At 45.5% G+C, this 18952-nt stretch overlaps 1 protein-coding gene across 9 annotated transcripts in view; it reads left to right on the top strand.

Annotated features, from left to right (window-relative positions):
* Nucleotides 1-18952, top strand: part of ADGRL3 (adhesion G protein-coupled receptor L3) — a 524212-nt gene that overhangs the window by 447969 nt on the left and 57291 nt on the right. For all 9 annotated transcript variants that reach the window (XM_054202410.1, XM_054202406.1, XM_054202409.1 and 6 more), the window contains 2 exons: nucleotides 11013-11222; nucleotides 11739-11959. In XM_054202410.1, coding sequence (XP_054058385.1) covers nucleotides 11013-11222; nucleotides 11739-11959 — 431 coding nt within the window. The remainder of the gene's footprint in view (nucleotides 1-11012; nucleotides 11223-11738; nucleotides 11960-18952) is intronic.

Here is an 18952-nt window from a genome sequence, read left to right as displayed (position 1 = left end):
TCCCAAACTGCAAGTAGGTCAGCCTTGTCTGCGCAGCATTTCACCCAAACCTCATTAGACCGGTAGTGCTGGTGTTATCTCATCTTGCAGAAAGAGCATGTGAGACCCTTGCTTACCCATGCTCAGTCAACAGTTTGGAAAGAGCTACAGCTGGAAGCTTCCCGAGTGCCAAGCCACTGTGCTGTTAGCCAGTGGGTGTTTCTGGGTGTTAACGAGTGCCCTCAAGACTTTCAGGTCATGTTTTATCATTTGGCTGCAGACAAAGTATCATTACTGTAGGAGCCAAATTGGCTCCACTTTGTTGAGTCTGATGCAACTGGACAGCTTCCTGGCATGGCCGCTTTAGTGATCATCCCTGTCTGAAGGTGAAGGCAGGTGTGTACCCTGCAAACATCTGCAACTCTTCCCTCCAGCTGCTCATCACCTTGCTCTTCCTGGCAGCACCATCCCACTCCGGTCTGCTGGTGGAGCTGGCCATGTGGCTCTTGGCAGATCCAGGAGGTGGCTTATATGACATTCCTTATGCTGTTGCAATGAGTTGATTTTAAAGTCTTGGCAGCAGAATACCTGCTGGTTTGGAAAGGTGGAGGTTTAAAAATAAATGTGGGTTGTTGTCGTTCACTGACTCACATTCATCTCTTGTAGGCACGCTTTTGGGCCATTTTGTTGACTCATGTCTTGTACAAAACGGCGTTTCTTGCCTCAAAGGCCTTCTAGTCTTCTTGGAGGTGAAATGATCTTTGGGGAAAGGATGTTGCATGCTTGTGTGGGACCTCTTACAGCAGTGTTCTGGCCAGTGACTAGAATTCCTAAAGAGGACTGTTGTACACACAATGATTAATAATATTCTGGGAGTTTTGCAACAGAAACAATTTTCTCCTATAATTGAGATCTTTAGCTTACTGACTTCAGTTTGTTGGACTTTTGGATCTGTAGGAAGCATCCTTTTGTGTAATGAGTATCCACATCTCCCTAACTAATGAGACCGAGCACCAGGCATCGTGAGGAGCGGACATCGGAGTCCAGCTCCTTAATCAAAAGCCAGTACCAATTTGACAAGTGTCACTTCTGGTCCCGAATGATCTCCCTCCCTGGTAGCATGGCAAAAGAGCGTGTTCTCCGGAGGGGACCTTGGTGGCTGCTCTGTGAGTTACATTCTGGGATTTAATTATTAGCAGAGCGTATGTGGCAAGGCGGAGCTGGAAGGTAGCGCTGCTGAGGAGGTGATTGATAGCCGTCTGGCTCTCTAGCGTGAAACAGCAATATGTCTTTGTCCGAAGGGGCAGAAAATGACATTGGCTGACCATGGTGGCAGGGATTTATTGGTGTGCTTCAAGAGTGGAAGCTGCTGGGATCGGTTCCAGTCTTAATAGGACAGTACCTGATTAAGAGGAGGAGATTTTAATTTGAAGATGCCTTCTGCCTGTTCAATTACTTGGGCCCAGAGTTTCATATTCACCCATATATTTCAGTGGGGTAAATAAGAGTGACCAAGACCAAGAGCCTGCTGTGCACACAAGCAAGATGTATAGCTGCTGGGAAGAGCGATGGACCCGCACCCTCAGGTACCCCTCCAGCTGTTGTCAAAGCCCAGCTAGCATGGGGAGAGGACAGCAGGAGCGTAATGACCTGTGAGCTGGACCTCGCTGATGCATCTGCCTGGCAAGGGATGACCTTACAGACCTGCAGGGTTGGTTGCCCTTTCGGTCAATTTACCAGGAAAAATGAGAACCTCCTTTTGGAGAGAGATTTTGAGACTTGGAAACAAACCACTTTTTTACATCAGCTAAGAAGCTCATTTGACTTGTGTTGTGGGAAAATTATTACAGTCTTATAGATATCTTGTTAAATTATGAACACAGATGAGATCTATGTTAAATATCTATCTATTGTTTGTATGAGTAGGGTATTTGTCATGACCCTGAAATGCTGTAAAAACATGGTAGTTCCCATGCCGTGGGACAAAGCCCATAGTTAAATAAGCCATTCTACCTATATAATTGCTGCAGAATTATTCAAAATTTACAAGCTGTTTTTCGTACAAGCTGTTGCTTTGCATCATATTAATTATAGCAGTTGCATCTCAAATGTACCATGGGAAAAATATGCAGCTGGAAAACAAGTTCAGAGCTGGTGGGAAAATGCAATTAAAAAACCCACCCAAAACAGAATAAGCAAAGGTACCTCAGGGTAGTTAAATGTTGCTTATCAGTATGTAGTGAATGCGAGAGCTTACTTTTCTTTAAAAATAAATAACTAAACAAAACAAGAGAGAAAGGGAGAAAAAAAGAAAGGTGTTTTAACTGTAGCAATTAATCGGAAGCTTTTACATGTTATTCTATACCACAAACACATTACACCGTGCTAATTATTTGGGGAATGGAAGTGTAAGGCAAGCTAAGAAGAGAAAGGAAAAAAAGTATATGAAGTCTGAATAGAATGCAGCGGTCCGTTGCCTAAAGCAATACAGCCATTTCGGATATAAAGAGCAAGCTGAAGTTATTGCAGTGCTGGCTTACCCATATATTAGCACTTGTGGGATTGAACAGCAGTGAGCGAAAGCAGAAGTGGGTGCAGGATTGCAAAAGCACCCGAACTGCAGAAGTAAATTACTGAAGCCACTATGTGATGAATTTTGCCAGACAAATAATTTCGTACCATCAAAGCGGTTAATTCTCAAAAAAAAAAAAAAAAATTACACATTGCAAAAAGTAACTTATTCTAATATGTTATTAAATAAGAACTGTTTTAATTAAGCAGAAAAGTTATTAAATGTGCTTGTCTTCAATGAGATTTTAAAATTCAAAATACAGCCGTATTTGAGCTTGGGTTAGGAAGAGAAATCTGTAATCATGCCGACGAGTTCGATTCAGAGTTGTACCTGGTAGCAGTCCTTGAGATTTTTGTCTAGGTAGTCACACCAGGAAGTTCCTTGAGTTCCCCAAGTTCCCCAGTTTGACACACATTGTTTTGGGTTGAGCCCTAGTTGTGTCTTAATGTTTCTAGTTCTGCTGGGTTTGACGTCTTGCTGGTCCTTGTCTGAGCATTCACTGAAGCATTGACCCAGACCTTCTCAGCTGGCCACTTTTGAGTGTCCAACCTGAAAGCATCTAGAGCCTGGCTTCAGAAAGATGTACTCCAAGCCCTTGAATTTGCAGTTTCTTAGCTCAGCGCTTACAAGTGTCAAAAATTTGAGCACACAGCAGCTTATTAGCCACAGCTTGCTTTCCCACCAGTCCAACAGGTACATTTGCTATTTGCTTAGCATCGCCCTTCTTGACTCTGCAATCTGCAAGCCGGGGCTAGTTGCACAGTCGGCAGCATGAGAACAGTATGACTCTGCAGGGTTTCCTGGTCCTCTGTCCTAAAATCTGCAATTCAGGTAGCTCCCGTTTGCAAGTGCTAAGCCTTACCCTATTTCTTGCTGTCCCCTTCCTTTCTGGCAGAGAGCAGGGCGAATGCGATGACCAAAGTGAAGGTAGTGGCTGTGGTGTGGTGGAGCCATGTCCCAGCTGTCTCCTGGCGGCAGGCTGGGTAAGACCATCGGTGCGACAGCAGAAGTTGATGATGCTGTGACCAGATTTTTTTCTGGGAACTCAAATTAACAAGCCAGCATCTTGGCTGGGCAGATGTCTACACTGAGTTTGGCACGACCGCCATAGCTCATTTCTCGGGTTGGAGATGCCTTATGAGTAAGCAGAGCTGTGCTGCTTTACTAAATCCAACAAAGCGCGGGAGGGCAAGATGATGGATACAGTTAATGTCCTGAGCCTCCCCTCCTCTCCACAACTGAATCTCACCTCAACTGCATTTCAGTTGCAGCGGTGTCAGTGAGTGCAATGGAAACTCTGGGCTCTTGCCACACGCCGTATCCACAGTAGCGTTTGTAACACATGGCAAGGTGAGGTCTGTACCCATTTCTCTGTGCACACCTGCCCCTGTATCACTTTATTTTGGCCATGGGGGTTTCTGCAGCTTGCACTGGCTGCTGCTTCTGGCAGTCACTGGAAGGCTGTTGCATTTTGGGCAAAAGTTTGTGGGAAACGGTTATGCTGGGAGGCCTTCATCTTGCCGAGGAAGGCAGAGGAGGAGGAAGATGGTCTGTGTGGCCCATGCAGAATATGAAGGCAGCTTTGAGGACTAAGGAAAGGAGAGAAAAGGTGGCTAAACCACCTTGTAGGAGTGCTTTTGAGTCAGAGCCTTATTTTAAGTGGCCATAGCCAGAAGGTGATGATGTTGCACAGGGGCTTCAGGTAGGAATTCAAATACGACTTTCTCCAAGCTCAGGATTGGTGCATCCCTAAGAGCAAGAAATTAGGCAAGGGAAACAGGAGACCTGCATCGTTGAGCAGGGAGCTTCTGAAAAACCTCAAGTGGAAGAAGGAAGTTTGCAGTACGTGGAAGAAGGGACTGACCACTTAGGAAGATTACAGGAACGCTGTCAGAGCGTGCAGGGATGAAATGAGGAAAGCCAACGCCCCCTTGGAATTAAACCTGGCAAGGGATGTCAAGCTCAACAGGAAGGGTTTCTTCAAGTATATCGGAGGCAAAAGGAAAATTTTAGAAAATGCAGGCCCACTGTTGAATGATACAGGAGCCATGGTGACGGAGGATGCAGAGAAGACAGAGTTACTGAATGCTTTCTTTTCTTCAGTCTTTACTGCTTGGCCCAGCCCTCAGGAGTCCCAGACTTTGGAGAAAGTAACAGGAAAAGTCTGGACGAAGGAAGATTTCGCCTTGGTTGAGGAGGATCGAGTTAGAGATCAATTAAGTAAACTGGATATCCACAAGTCCATGGGTCCTGGTGGGATGCACCCGAGAGTGCTGAGGGAGCTTGCGGAAGTCATTGCTGGGCCACTCTCCATCATCTTGGAAAGGTCCTGGAGAACAGGCGAGGTGCCTGAGGACTGGAGAAAAGCCAGTGTCACTCCAGTCTTCAAAAAGGGCAAGAAGGAGGACCCAGGAAACCACAGACCGGTCAGCCTCACCTCCATCCCTGGAAAGATGATGGAACCGCTTGTTCTTAAAGCGTGTGGAGAAAAAGAAAGCTATCAGAAGTACTCAACACGGATTCACCAAGAGGAAATCATGTCTGACTAACCTGATAGCCTTCTGTGATGGCATGACTGGATGGGTAGCTGAGGGGAGGGCAGTGGATGTGGTCTACCTTGACTTGAGCAAGGTGTTTGACACGGTCTCCCACAGCATCCTCATAGGGAAGCTTAGGAAGTGTGGGTTAGATGAATGGACATTGGGTGGATAGATAACTGGTTGAAAGACAGAGCTCAGAGGGTCGTGATTAGGGGCACAGAGTCTAGCTGGAGGTCAGTGACAAGTGGTGTTCCCCAGGGGTCAGTACTGGGTCCTGTTCAATATATTCATCAATGACCTGGATGAGGGGATAGAATGCACCCTCAGCAAGTTTGCTGATGATGCAAAACTGGGAGGGGTGGCTGACACACCGGAAGGCTATGCCGCTACACAGAGAGACCTGGACAGGCTGGAGATTTGGGCAGAGAGGAACCTTATGAAATTCAACAAGGACAAGTGTAGGGTGCTGCCCCTGGGGAGGAATAACCCCATGCGCCAGTACAGGTTGGGGGCTGACCTGCTGGAGAGCAGCTCTGTGGAAAGAGACCTGGGAGTCCTGGTGGACAACAGGATGACCATGAGCCAGCAATGTGCCCTCGTGGCCAAGAAGGCCAATGGCATCCTGGGGTGCATCAAGAAGAGTGTGGCCAGCAGGTCGAGGGAGGTCATCCTCCCCCTCTACTCTGCCTTGGTGAGGCCACACCTGGAGTCCTGTGTCCAGTTCTGGGCTCCCTGGTTCAAGAAGGACAGGGAACTGCTGGAGAGGGTGCAGCAAAGGGCTACCAAGATGATTAGGGGACTGGCACATCTCTTTTATGAGGAAAGGCTGCAGGACTTGGGTCTCTTCAGTCTGGAAAAAAGATGACTGAGGGGGAATCTTATCAATGCTTACAAATCCTTAAAGGGTGGGTGTCAGGAGGATGGGGCCAGGCTCTTTTCAGTGGTGCCCAGCAACAGGACAAGAGGTAATGGGCACAAACTTGAGGATTGGAAGTTCCACCTAAACACGAGGAGGAACTTCTTTACTTTGAGGGTGGCAGAGCCCTGGAACAGGCTGCCCAGAGAGGGGGTGGAGTCTCCGTCTCTGGAGACATTCAAAACCCACCTGGACGCGTTCCTGTGCAACCTGCTCTGGGTGACCCTGCTTTGGCAGGGGGGTTGGACTAGATGATCTCCAGAGGTCCCTTCCAAGCCCTATCATTCTGTGATTCTGTGAATTAAGCTCCCTTTATTCCTGGGTTAGGACCTGGTGGTGCCCTTGACAGCATCACCTTTGAAGAGCCCAGAAGGGATATGTACCAGGTCCATGGGCGCTGTGTCCACTGTGGAGCAGAGCTGCCTGCCTCCCTTGGTACATCCTTGGGGAAGAGGGAGAGTATGGGTGGTAAAGCAATGGGATCCCCACAACACATCTCCCTCTTGGCCACAGAGGGGAAAAAGCCCTCTCGAAACCTCTCATGCCTGCATAGCCATGGCAGGCAATGCCATTAGCCTGCCCAGGTGCACTGCAGGAGCGCTTGGGATTTCCTCCCAGCCCCTGTAGCCCAGCTGATGCTTTTGGCATATCTACAAAACCATTTGCTTCTTAAAGAGCCCTTTGCACTTAGCCATGAGGCATTACAGCCAGGTCATAGCAGTTATCCTCTCTCAACACCAGCGATGAGGGAAAAAGGGCAAAGGGAACCCACATGACCCCAGATAGCTACAGATCCGAGGAGCAGTATCAGCAACTTACAGGAGTTCAAACCTGTCCCACTTGGGTCTCTGCCCAGCCCAGCACACTGCCAGCTCTCACTGGGCACCGAGCGGTCATATCTGAGCTAGCCGATGACACTGTGTTTTTATTTACTGCTTGCTTATTCCTCCACCCACAAAACATAACACTCTTTCCATTCCTGGAAGGACAGATTAGGCAAAGGAATGTGTCCTGTGCTGTTGGCAGCTTGGTTTGGCTGCGTTTTCTTCTACTGATGTTTTTAATAAGGGAGGAAATGGCTGTTCATCTCAGGGAAAGCCATTCTGTCATAAGCTGACATTCCCTGGGATTTGTTTTTATTAGCTCAGCTTTGGTGTACAGGCGCTGCCAAAGCTCCTCATTGATTTTCCCAGCCTGGACAATATCTAGGCTGCCTGCTCACCCTGCTGTGGTTGCTACCAGGGCTCCTGTAACTCCTCCTGCACAGGTTTCCGTCAGCTCTCCTCCTGCCGCTCCTGGCCCCACCGGAGCAAAAGTGGGACTTTATTCCAAAGCCAGGGAGATCTTCTTTCACTGGGCTTTGGGTCAGGTTCATGCCTAAATCGTGAATGCAAAATGTACTTAATATAGAAACCCTTTCACTGAAGCGGGTTATTTTATTTCTTTCAGTTACTCAATAAGTCATTCCTGTGTTGAAAATAACTTGTGTGTCAGCTTACCTGCAACACCAGCATAGCTTAGCGGTAACAAAACTCAGTGGCTTGCATGCTGGGCCATGTAGGACTGGTCTTGACAGCCATGGTGCATTTGGGCAAGGAGCACTTTGATTGACGCTATCAGGAAGTTGTCCCTTGGACTGACGGCTGGTATCTCCCATGGGCTCTTCCGGTTTCCCAGGTCTTTGAGGAGATTATCAAGAAGCAAGAGTTGACCGTTATCAATACACTGCTGGGGTTTTTTGTGTTTTGCATGCCTGAGGGACCCGAGGGCTTGCAGGGTGCTGGAAGGATATCATTAGCACGTACGTCAAAGCTATTTTGTCCTAAGTCTTGAAGAGTGCTGGGCAGAGTAAAGAGAAAATTGGCTCCTCTTGTATGTCTCTGGGGTTGAGGGACCAGGCTTGGAGACTGTGAGCAACTCAGGTATAAAATCCCAGTGTGCTGTTTATCATACTTAACCCTGGAATGCCACGTACCGACTGTGTAAACCAGGTACGTTGCTCCCTTATTTGTCACGTAGCGATCGGGTGATGGCAAGGATAATCTCATGGCACTGAGGAGCTATTACCATGGTTCCTCCTTTGCCCATACTGTTCTGCTTTGTGGCCTGTGGCGGCACAGTATTTTACAAGTTTCAATCTCCAGTAAAATCAAGTTCCTTGTTGTTGGACTCACTGGTGTAAAAGCTCTGGATGTGCCTGGCCTGGGGGCAGTTGGGACTGCCATGGGAAGGATGTTAGTTCTTACCAACTCCTCTCTGACCCATCAGATCTGCTGTGGCACCTGAAATTGGGGATCCCAAACAGGACAGAGTGCACCCAGCCTTTGAAATCCAGCTTGTTTCTTCTCTTGGACTTTACTAGAAAAGCTACAAATACATATTTTTTTTCCCTGGGGTGTTTTAAAATTGCTCTTGTTCCCAGTTTATTGTTATTATTCCTTTTTGTTTGTTCTTTTGTGAGTTTGTTGAGGGAGGTTGTAATTACGCAGAAGTTGTTTCCCAGCACTCCAGGGATGGACGTTATGTACATAAAATCAGTATTATCATTATGATTAATACTAAAAAGAAGAGTAGTAAGAGCGATAATAATAATACAGCAATGAAGTCTGCGTTTCTTGCTAAGCATGGTGAGCTTCATGGGCAAGCAGCCCTTCCCTGAGGAACACCATGAACCTAGATGGAAGGATCCCTCGCCAGGACCAAAACCACCCCTAGTTCCTGCATTTTGTCTTAGAGTTAGCAGAGTTACGGTTTCATGATAGAGGTACAGGAGCTGAGACCTGTAAGATTCATCTCATGTAGGGGAAGAAGCCCTTGGAGAGCTTTCCCTGTGCCAGGGTAACTTTGCCTTGGGATATATGAATCTGCATCATTGGTAACATCTGGATGGGATGGATGCAGATGGCCAAAATCTGCCTGGTTTCTTTCTCTTTTCATCCACCTGCATTAGCTGCCTTGCCCGGCTTGTCCAGCCCAAGAGCTCTTGGTCACTTCAGCCTGGGAGGACAATCAGATCAGGTGAGCTGGCGGGATTGTTCAGGGAGATGCTCTCCTGCCGTTCCCCAGCAGCCGCGGATGAAAGAAAGAATGATTTGCAAGGTGCAAGGTTTGCATTAACATTTTTTCACACTGAGTTAAGAGGGATGGATGAGCTGGAATGACACTGAGATAAAGCAATGCGCAGCCGCCAGGAAAATGATGTGTGCTTCATCTTCTCAGTTTTCTTGGTACTGCTGGAGGAGCTGGAATAGGAATTTCTGTCATGTTCTACAGTAAGCACACAATGATTTTTTGCCTCTCTGTTGGACTTGCGATCCCTAGTTCCTTAGATACTGGAAATACTCAGGAAGAGCTGCAGGAGCTTTTGGGGAAAGGAGCCCTCATCTCTCCACCTCCAAGTCTCCCTGGAAACAAAACTTCCAGCATGGAAGAGATGGAGGGAAAAGTCACTCCCCATCCTCCATTATCATTTGATGCCTATCACTCATACTGATAAAGCCAAAGAGCTGAAAGGTTTGAGTTGTTTCTCACGGGTGCTGACATAGCAAAGTGTATACTAGGAAAGGCCTGACATTTGATGTGGCTTTATCATTGGCAAGCAGGCAAGGAAAATGGATAAATTAATCACCTTTTCCCTCCATCTGTCATAAGCTTTTATCCCCCAGGGAAGAAAATGTTGCCAGTTTGTCCCGGCTTTTTGAAGTGTGACACTATTGTATTTGCCAGCCTACATAATGCCTAAGTCATCAAAATGCCAGAAGCGGAGGGGAACGTGAATACGACTTATAACACAGACTGGTGGACTACAGAGCAGGGTTTCAGGCCTCTCTGGTCTTTTTAAAAAAACCCCAGAGATTTCCAGCCAATCTTTCCCTCAACTCATTGACTCTAACCACTTAGCCCCGAGCAGCCATCCCGTGACTCACCATGTATTTCTCATTTCTTATTTACATTTTACTAAGTAACGATATCTCTCATTTCACCGCATCTGGTGGAAGCTTGGGGAGTTACGGGTGAGTTTTACAGCCTGAATAAGGAGTAAGGTGGTGGGACACCTTCAGCGTCAGGGTCCCAGCACCCTCCTCCTCTTTCTGGGAGGAAGATGCAGCGTAAACCCAGGAGCAATCCAGCAGTGTTTTATCAGCAGAGCCAGGGCACACCTGTGCTGCCCCTCGCAAGACTTTGTTGTTGTGTCGCCTAACTTTGCCACCGCAATAGCCATGTTTGCATGGCTTTGGGGTAAAACCATGTTACAAGTTCATCACAAGGAATCACTCATTTTCCAAGCTGTCTTAAAATCACTGTTCTGTTACAGTTTAAAAGTAAATTTGTGTTAAAAGATCTGTCTTTTTTTTTTTTCTGGGTAGCATTCTAGGGATCAATCTGGCTTCCCAGGAGTTTTAAAATAGAGCTCCAGGGTTTGAAAAAGAAAAATCAAATTTTATTTCTCCTTCCCCAGTGAAAAAACCTAACCTAAGACATTTAAGTGATCTCTGTCTGTCCAAAGCCTCCAAGCTCCTACGCCTTTGTGAACGTTTAAAGAGAGTCTTTTTTTTCCTCTATTGGTAAATGGTTGTAATCTCCTTGGTGTTGGTAGCAGGAAACATTTTTACACTTGAATGACAGTGTTTGATGGTTCTTTATACTATGTATTCACTCCTTTGCCTTGTTTGTAAAAGATGGAGCTGCACGCAAGGCTGGCTATGACATCTCAGTATTTTCAACAACAGCATCGTTGTTCCTAGGATAGTTTGGGGTCTGAGTCTCTTCAGGGCACCTGCAGCTTGGCAGAAGCTTTGGAGTCTGTGTTTCAGGTTGCAGGTTTCTTGATGCAGGATTGAAATCTAGGTCCATTTAGTCTTTTTGCTACAGGTCCATTGCGCCACAGCTTGGTCAGCGGATGCAAATATTTGGGGAAGGGTCTCAGACAACCTCACTTTGTGTCTGGGTTGGATTAGAAGTCATGCAGCATAGAACTAATGATTTTTTTTGGTTTTATCTCCAGCACAGCGATGCAGTCCATGACCTGCTCCTGGACTTTATCACGTGGGTTGGCATCCTGCTCTCACTGGTCTGCCTTCTGATCTGTATCTTCACCTTCTGCTTCTTCCGTGGGCTGCAGAGTGACCGCAACACGATTCACAAGAACTTGTGCATCAGCCTCTTTGTGGCAGAACTCCTCTTCCTCATCGGCATCAACCGAACTGACCAGCCGGTAAGAACCAAACCACTTTCTGCTCCTGCCACAGGCTTTCATCTCAGTGCGTATGGGATGTTTGACCATGCAGTGAGATACATTCCAGTGCTGCCTTAGTTCCGTGCATGTGTCCTCACAGGGTTGGGCCCCGGTTGTTAACTGGGAGTCAAATGCTGATGCCTGCTGTGATTTCAGAGGCATATGTGCATTGTTTGTAAATAACGCACGTGTGGATGTTTAATAAGCAGGTTGTAAAAATGCATTTATACTATGTGCATCTTTATATGTTTATTTTCCAGATTGTGTACATACCTACCTTCGTATCTTCGAATATAATCTGTATATGCAGAGATGTGTCTATTTTAAAATAGTTCACGCGCATTTTCCAAGTGAAAAAGAAGTTCTTCCTTTGGGGAGAAGGGAAGATAAGAACTCCCTTATTCTTACTAAACTCGCAGTAAGAGTAATCCAGAGTGTTGCATTAATTCTGCATGGTACAAACACCTTTCCTTGCTCTTTTCAATCTGCACGCAGATTGCCTGTGCCGTCTTTGCTGCCCTCCTGCACTTCTTCTTCCTGGCGGCTTTCACCTGGATGTTCCTGGAGGGGGTGCAGCTCTACATCATGCTGGTGGAGGTTTTCGAGAGTGAACACTCCCGGAGGAAGTACTTCTATTTGGTTGGCTATGGCATGCCTGCACTGATTGTGGCCGTATCAGCGGCGGTGGACTACCGGAGCTACGGCACAGACAAAGTGTGAGTGGGGCTTGGCACTGCTTGGATCTGGTCAGGAAGAATGGGAGTGGGGATGACAAAGGGAAGTGAAGAACCCAGGGACCTGTCAGGCAAAGGAGCCTTATGCAGGGAGAGCTCAGCCAGGAGGCATGCATTGCCTTATCTCTGTGTCTCCAACACAGTCCGTGATGCTACAGGACAAATTCCTCACTATGAAATGGTTTGCAAAGGTATTTTCTTGGGGAAGTCAGTCGGGGAGAATTTTATCACATCATTGCATAACATAAGCAGAGGTGGCTGTCCCAAGTCTCAGCTTGGTACTGTATCAGCAAGGTCATCCTTCTCTAACCAAAGAGTATTTCTCATGTGGATGATGAAACACAGCTTTCTTCCCCTTTTTTATGTGTTCTATCAAATTAACAGAGCCTGCAAGCAAAATAGGTGGTGACTGTGGAGTGCTCTAGACTCTTCACAAATCAGAACAGCTACATCATTTATCATTATGAATATTCTTAAATGTTTTCAGTGTTGCTGAAGCTGGTATCAAAGCACAATTTAGATGATCATGCAACACTGTCTAATGGAAAACAAAGGGGAAATCGAGCCTTTGATTTTCTTTGCCAGCTTTGTTACAGTAGCACTAACAATGTGTTTTTATTGACTCTTTTATTATTTTTCTTTTGCTTCCCCTTGTCAGGCTGCCTTTCTCCTGTCATTTTAACTGAGCTAAGGGCTCAATCTGAAGGCATACATAGCAATGAGCTGGTGGCGTTTTTAAAGCTCTTTTTTAGCATAGGTTGGGTCAGGCCATGATTAACAGTTAATATTCTGTTAAATTCAACTGTAGAATTTTTGCCTGAAACCTTTTTGGTATAGATGAACCTGATTCCTTGCAGAAGTAAATCTGTAGAGCAGTAGAGGTACTCGTGATCCATTACCGTGCCAGCAGGTAGGCTTGGATCCCAGCTGGATATTTGCATCGTGTTCCTCCCATGAGTAGGAGAATAGCAACCTGAATTTGTCTAAGTGTCATACTTTGTGGAAAGGAAATGTCCCCCACAGATAAAGGTAGGAGGGAGTAAGTTTTCAAGGAACTCTACCAATTTATCCAGAGTAGTTTGACCGACTTTGACAAGCCTAGTGGGCTAAGAATAAGTAACACAACAGCTGATTACAGTTTCTGGAGCAGGCTGTTTCCATCAGCTGCCACCTGCTTTCTGCCCCAACTAACTTTTCTGTTCACATCCGCTCTTGAGTGATTTATAAGCTCCCATTGAATCAAGTATTGAAACATTCTCCTTTGTCCCTTTAGACAATTCTTTTCTTACTGTGGTGTTTCTATGGAGGACCTATCTCTTCACTGTGGCCTACATGGGGCGTGTTGAGTGTCAAACATGTTATAGCCAAAAGACCGTGAGTCCAGCTCCCTGGAAAGCCATCTGTGTCCACACTGGTCTGGTTCGCTGTCTGGTGTTCTAGTGGCTGCCTTCACCGCTGTTCAACCTGTGACTTCTGCAGCGTTACTGTTGTAGGGATTTTAGCACCAGAGCAGTCCGTTTGACTTCTCTCTCAACATTTTGGGCTGCCTACCAAGAAAACCCAGCATTGCAACTGGTTTGAGATGAAAGCTATCACCAACTGTGTTCTTTTACAGTGCTCTGTAGCTGTTGGGTGTTGAAAATGTCTTACTTCATTCCCTTGTAGTAAAAGGACATCCCTGAGCCCAGGGCATTGCTTTGGATGTGAGACAGCAGTTGATTTGCATCTGCCCTCATCTTTGCAAAGTCCCTCATGATGCTCTGTAGGGACAACCAGAGTACCAGTGTCGGTTGTGGGAGCTGCAGCTGTGTTGCTGCGGCATGCAGCAGGCTGGCTGTAGAGGGTGGGAACATGCAGCACCTAACCTCAGCTCCCATAAAGCACCATGGCAGCTTTGCATTGCTGAAACGCTTCCGCTCCTTTTAAATGAATATATGGACCTTTCTGAAGCACAGCAAAATAAAGGTATTTCATGGGATACGCTGGCTTTTCCCAAGAGGCCTTGAATGCTCAAATGTTTCCATGGCATGGGAGGTACAGGCAGAAAAGTTGGCTAAAATTTGCTGAAGGCGAACAACAAAACTTTGCTATCTTTGTGTTGTGGAGGCAGCAGTCCTGTGTCTGTGCCAGTAAAATCTCTCTCCCTCCCCACAGCATAAAGTAGTATTTTTAATGATTAAACATGTATATACAATATTTTACAAATAAATATTTGCAGAGCCTTAAATATTTATTTATAATCTCTAATCCCAGAGTGCACAATTTTATCACATTCTCGTAGTGGAAAATAAAAACCATACAATATGTTTTGTATAACTATCATGCTCCATCTGGTTGATGGATGATGATGTATTTTTCTGTATAATGTTATTAGAAGGGTAGAACTGATTAGAATTTGTAGTGAACTATATGCCAGGCATACATAATTTGATTGCAAGAAGTTGCTTGGTTTTGCCGGGTTTTGTAAAACATCCTCTGGAATATATTACTTGCCTCCCTCCATTATTTATTGCATTTGTTTAAGCAGGACTTATGGAGCTGTTAGTGTTATTTGTTTTTTGCTTGACATTTGGTGCCACCGTTCATACATCTCAGAATGATTTCTTAGACACCCAGTGTAGGTTTTCTTGATTTCATTTGCCTTTCTAAATCCAACCCTCCTGTAACACATGCCCGGCTTACATAGCCAGGAACAGGCAGTTGTTCCTCTCTCTGTTTCTTTGCTTATCAGTTGGTGCTTGTAATTTTCTGAAGCATTCTATGTCCTAGTATTCATATTGGCATTTTGGAGTAGCTGCCCAGTAAAGATGCCCAGTAAAGATACCCTCTTATACTTAATTATTCCAGGGATAGGAATTTATCCTTTTCCTTTTACCATTTTTTTGTTTAAGAGCAGTTCAAACTACTCATATTAGGAGACTAATTTGTTTTTACAACCAAGCAGCAGCGTAATGATGCCACTAATTCCATTGGTGATTCCGTCCCTTTCAGGCCGGCAGGGACTATTCACGTGAGCAAGCTGAGCCGTGTTTTGCCCTTTCCCCCAGATAAATCAGAAATGTTGCATCTCACCTTGTTCTGATTGTAATTTCTAAAATAAAGGTGAAAAGCAGGAAGCCCCACTGTAGACAGTGTGGTCCCCCAACATTGCCAAGGCGATTCTGGCGATGCTCACCTGAACTTCCAAGTGAACGTTTCTTACGGGCCACGTCTGCTGCTGCAGAGTCTTAGATGGCCACGTCTCAGGTTTTGCTGCAACAAAGAAGATACTGTGGTTGCAGTTTTAAAAAGTTACATCATTTGCCTTGTCCTGTGTGTTAACCGAATCCATCCATCTCCTGGCCGAATCTGGTGTTAAGCATTATGGTGGGCAATGCTGCAAAATGCAGAGGGAAAATAGCATTTGCGGTTGTTGTTAGTGTTTGAAAATAACTTGTGTCTAAAATTCAGTAAAAGCTGGATTAAGACTTTAGCAGCCTCCCTTTGAGAGGACTCACTCAAGTAGCAGGCTGTCCAAAATCAACAGCAAGATTTCCATATTCCCGTATTGTCCTGGGTTTCATATCAATGCCTCTTACGAATCTCAGAGGTAAGCAGCTATACTTTGAATGGTTCAATATATTTTAGAAAATGTACTTGTAGGTATATTTGTCCAGTGGTGATCAAATTCATTGTGACACGAATCTCTGTATTGTTTCTCCTCCCCTCTCCCTCCTTTTGGTATGCTATAAAGCAGGATACACATGGTAAGCAATCCAGCTGTCAGAAAGCAAAATGAAAGCCCAGTGTATGTACACAGCCTCCATCAGCCAGTCGCCGACATTTTATGCATGTTAATGTTGCTGAGAAAATAGCTTCTAACAATACGGTCTGTCTTGGGTGGCTCCACTGAACTTGTTTTATTTTCAGTGCTCGTGCTGGGTGTTTGGAGGAGGAAGCGTGAGCAATGTGGACGCTGGACTGCGTTAAGCAGAACCTATCTTGCGCCCTTGAAAGGCACGTCTTGTGCATACATATCCCGTTACTGCACCCAGACAAGGAGCCTGTAGAGCCACATGAAACAAACCGCTGATCTCCCATGAACAACATGAGATGTTTAGGGCTCTTCAAATTTTATGGTCCAATGGCAGCTAATGATTGTTTATTGGTTATATTTAATGCACACCAGGGATAGTTTAGTATTTGATTTCTCCTCATGCGGAAAATAGAGTAAACTCTTTGTAGTCTTTATTACTTGGGAAAAGCGTTAGGTGAATATAGCGACTTGTCACTGTGGAAGAGGAGGAAATTAAAAAGTAAAGGAAAGCAGCACCACGGAGCTCGTTACGAGCACTGAATACGCTGGTGTGACTCTTGAAAGAAGCAATGGGGTTTTGAGCAGCGTTCCTCGCTTCCGCAGACTTCCAGATAATCCGCTCTGCCTTGTACTGAGCCCTGAAGCAGCTCGTTTGCTTAATGGCAGCGGAGTCTAAACTTGTAATGTGGCGAGTCCGTGTTCACCGTGCAGCTGCGCATGGGGGGTCAGAAGTAACTCAGCAGCCCAAGATTAGCAGCTTTGGGAAGTGAGTTGCCTGATTGCTTCCTTGTTTTGAGGAGCTCATTTATGCAGCTCATTGTGCGTGTGGGTTTTTGTCTTTTAAGGGAAGAAAAGCTCAGTGTGGTACTTGTCTGATTAGCAATTTACAGCTCCTCAATGCAATTGGCGGGATGCCTGTGTTTGGATGTTTTGGTCTTAATTTGCATTTTTAATGAGGTATGACTTAAACAGGTTCAAAGTTGCATCTCTTCCTGATGACCACAAAAAAAAGGGCTTTTTAAAGTCCCTCTGTGGATTAGAGGCAGTCTTGCAGCTTTCCGTTTAGTCGCCCGAGACTGAGTGTCATACATGGCTTTATAGAAAGCCGATTTTTCTATTCAAACAAATAGAAAGTGACATCACGTTCTTTAAAGCGTGCAGAGAGGCAAAAAAAGACTTCCCTGGTTTTAACAAGCTGTACACTTGCTTAGATGAAGCCATCTCTCGTTGGAAGGGGACCCTTTTGCTCCATGCCTGGCCCCTGCTTCTCCTGAGGTCAGGACCTGGCTCCTCAGCTGTTTCCCATCCGCAGCATCCATCTCTTGTCACTAAATTGTGCTCCACAACTGAAGAGACAGACTTTTTAGGGGAACAGGGTGGAAAATTTCATCCATTTGGCTGGCTGGAAAGGAAACCAGTTGCTGTGTGCTTCTCTGCTCAGCCCAGCAGGACTTTTCCCTCGTGCCGTATTTCAGCTTTCACTGATTTTCCCCGTGTCCCAATCTATATGCATTCAAAACCAGCTGAATCGGATACAACCATATGGCTGGCCATCGTGCTTTAAGGAGTAAAGAGAGGGTTTATGTCTTTCCTCTTCCCTGGGCTTTCCAGGAGCTGGCTAGCTCTTTGTGCTGAAGGAAAATCAAGTTGCTTGGCAATTAAAATACACTGTGCTCCCACTACTCCTGTGCAGCAGGGGCTGGGGGATGTTTTGAATGTTAAACTGTTTTGGGTTTTTTTCAATTAAAAACCAAAACCAACACTCTGAGTCCTCTCCCACACACCAGCGCTCTTATTATCCGTAGAAAAAAGTTGTGGGGCTGCGTATTCCCTGATTTATATGTGGCAGCTGAGGCATAAGCACTACTTTTTTCCTATGGGATGGGGTAGGTTTGAAATGCTGTGTGATGTGTGAGCTGCAGCTATGCAGACGTCTTTTTTTCAGGGATGGTTGGAAGGACTTTTTACAGGGACTTCATTATCCTTGAAACCTCTATTCCTCTGTCAAATCTAGTTGCAATTGTGCGACATTTCAGACGTTATTATGGGTGATACACAGATGTCATGATCGCATAAACCCTTTCCTGTAGGAAATCAGACTCAAATAGTTTCTAGTCACTTGTGTTGTTCCATTACCAGCTGCATCTAAATCACCTTGAACTTCAGCAGCCGCAGAGGAAACAAGATTTCCCTGCAATTGCTCTGAAAGCTTCTGTTTGCCTCTCGCATTAAGATTTTGATGCTGTCACATGAAGATTTTGGATGAACAGCTGCAGAGGCAGTTCAGGAGTGACCGTCATGGAAGTGACGGTATTTTAATTTGTGACAAATAGCGGTACAGTCATATATATATGTTGAAACACCTTCAACGTTGACGAGACCTGAAATTTATATGGTCAGGGAGGGAAGTGAGAAGCTTTATCTACATCTTTGAATTTATTCGTATCTTGGCTTCTCCCAGGCATAGAGGTTCAGGGCATGTTTTATTCTCTCAGCAGGCAGCTCCTGCTAATCTCTTCCACGGGACTGCTGGCACGGACCTTTCTGCCTGTTGCAGAGTCCATTGAAAGAGAAAAAACATTCAGCATGTGCACTAGAGCTGTCACTCGTGAGAACTGCTTTCTCTTCCACCAGGATAAATTCATATATATAGTTCCTGTCGCATGCCTAATTATGAAATTCCATTGGATGTTTAGTATAAGAGTGGTTTTATGCTTTCTTAGTCCTCTGTGTATTAACGGAGCTGTGATTTGCAGCGTTGCAAACACGACAAGATATTATTATTTTAAACATCGTGCAAAACTTTCTTGGAATTTATATTCGTCTGTCTTGTAACCAGTCACTTCCATTTTATCTTCCTGTCGCCTGGAATGAACTAGGAATGGAAATGTAATTTCCCAGGGGCCTTAAAAAATGTGGGGAGTATTAAATGCGGTTGAAATTAAGCGATTAATAATTTAGTTTTAGGCCATGAATCAACTTCATGTGATAGCGAAGACCATATGCAACCCTTGAAACATTAGTGGAAACAAAACACTCCGGAGGTTCGGGGAAATAAAACCCTCTAAAGGGGAAGTTGCTGAACCTAATTAAACCTCAGCCTTCTGTTATCCAAATTGTGCTTCCTATTTGCACCAAATTTGCTCTGATCTGCTTGCCGGAGAAATGTCATCTCGCTT

The sequence above is a fragment of the Rissa tridactyla genome, chromosome 5 (genome assembly GCF_028500815.1).
Source record: "Rissa tridactyla isolate bRisTri1 chromosome 5, bRisTri1.patW.cur.20221130, whole genome shotgun sequence".
Taxonomy (NCBI): domain Eukaryota; kingdom Metazoa; phylum Chordata; class Aves; order Charadriiformes; family Laridae; genus Rissa; species Rissa tridactyla.
Note: the sequence above shows the minus strand (reverse complement) of the source record. Positions and strands in the feature narration are given on the sequence as shown.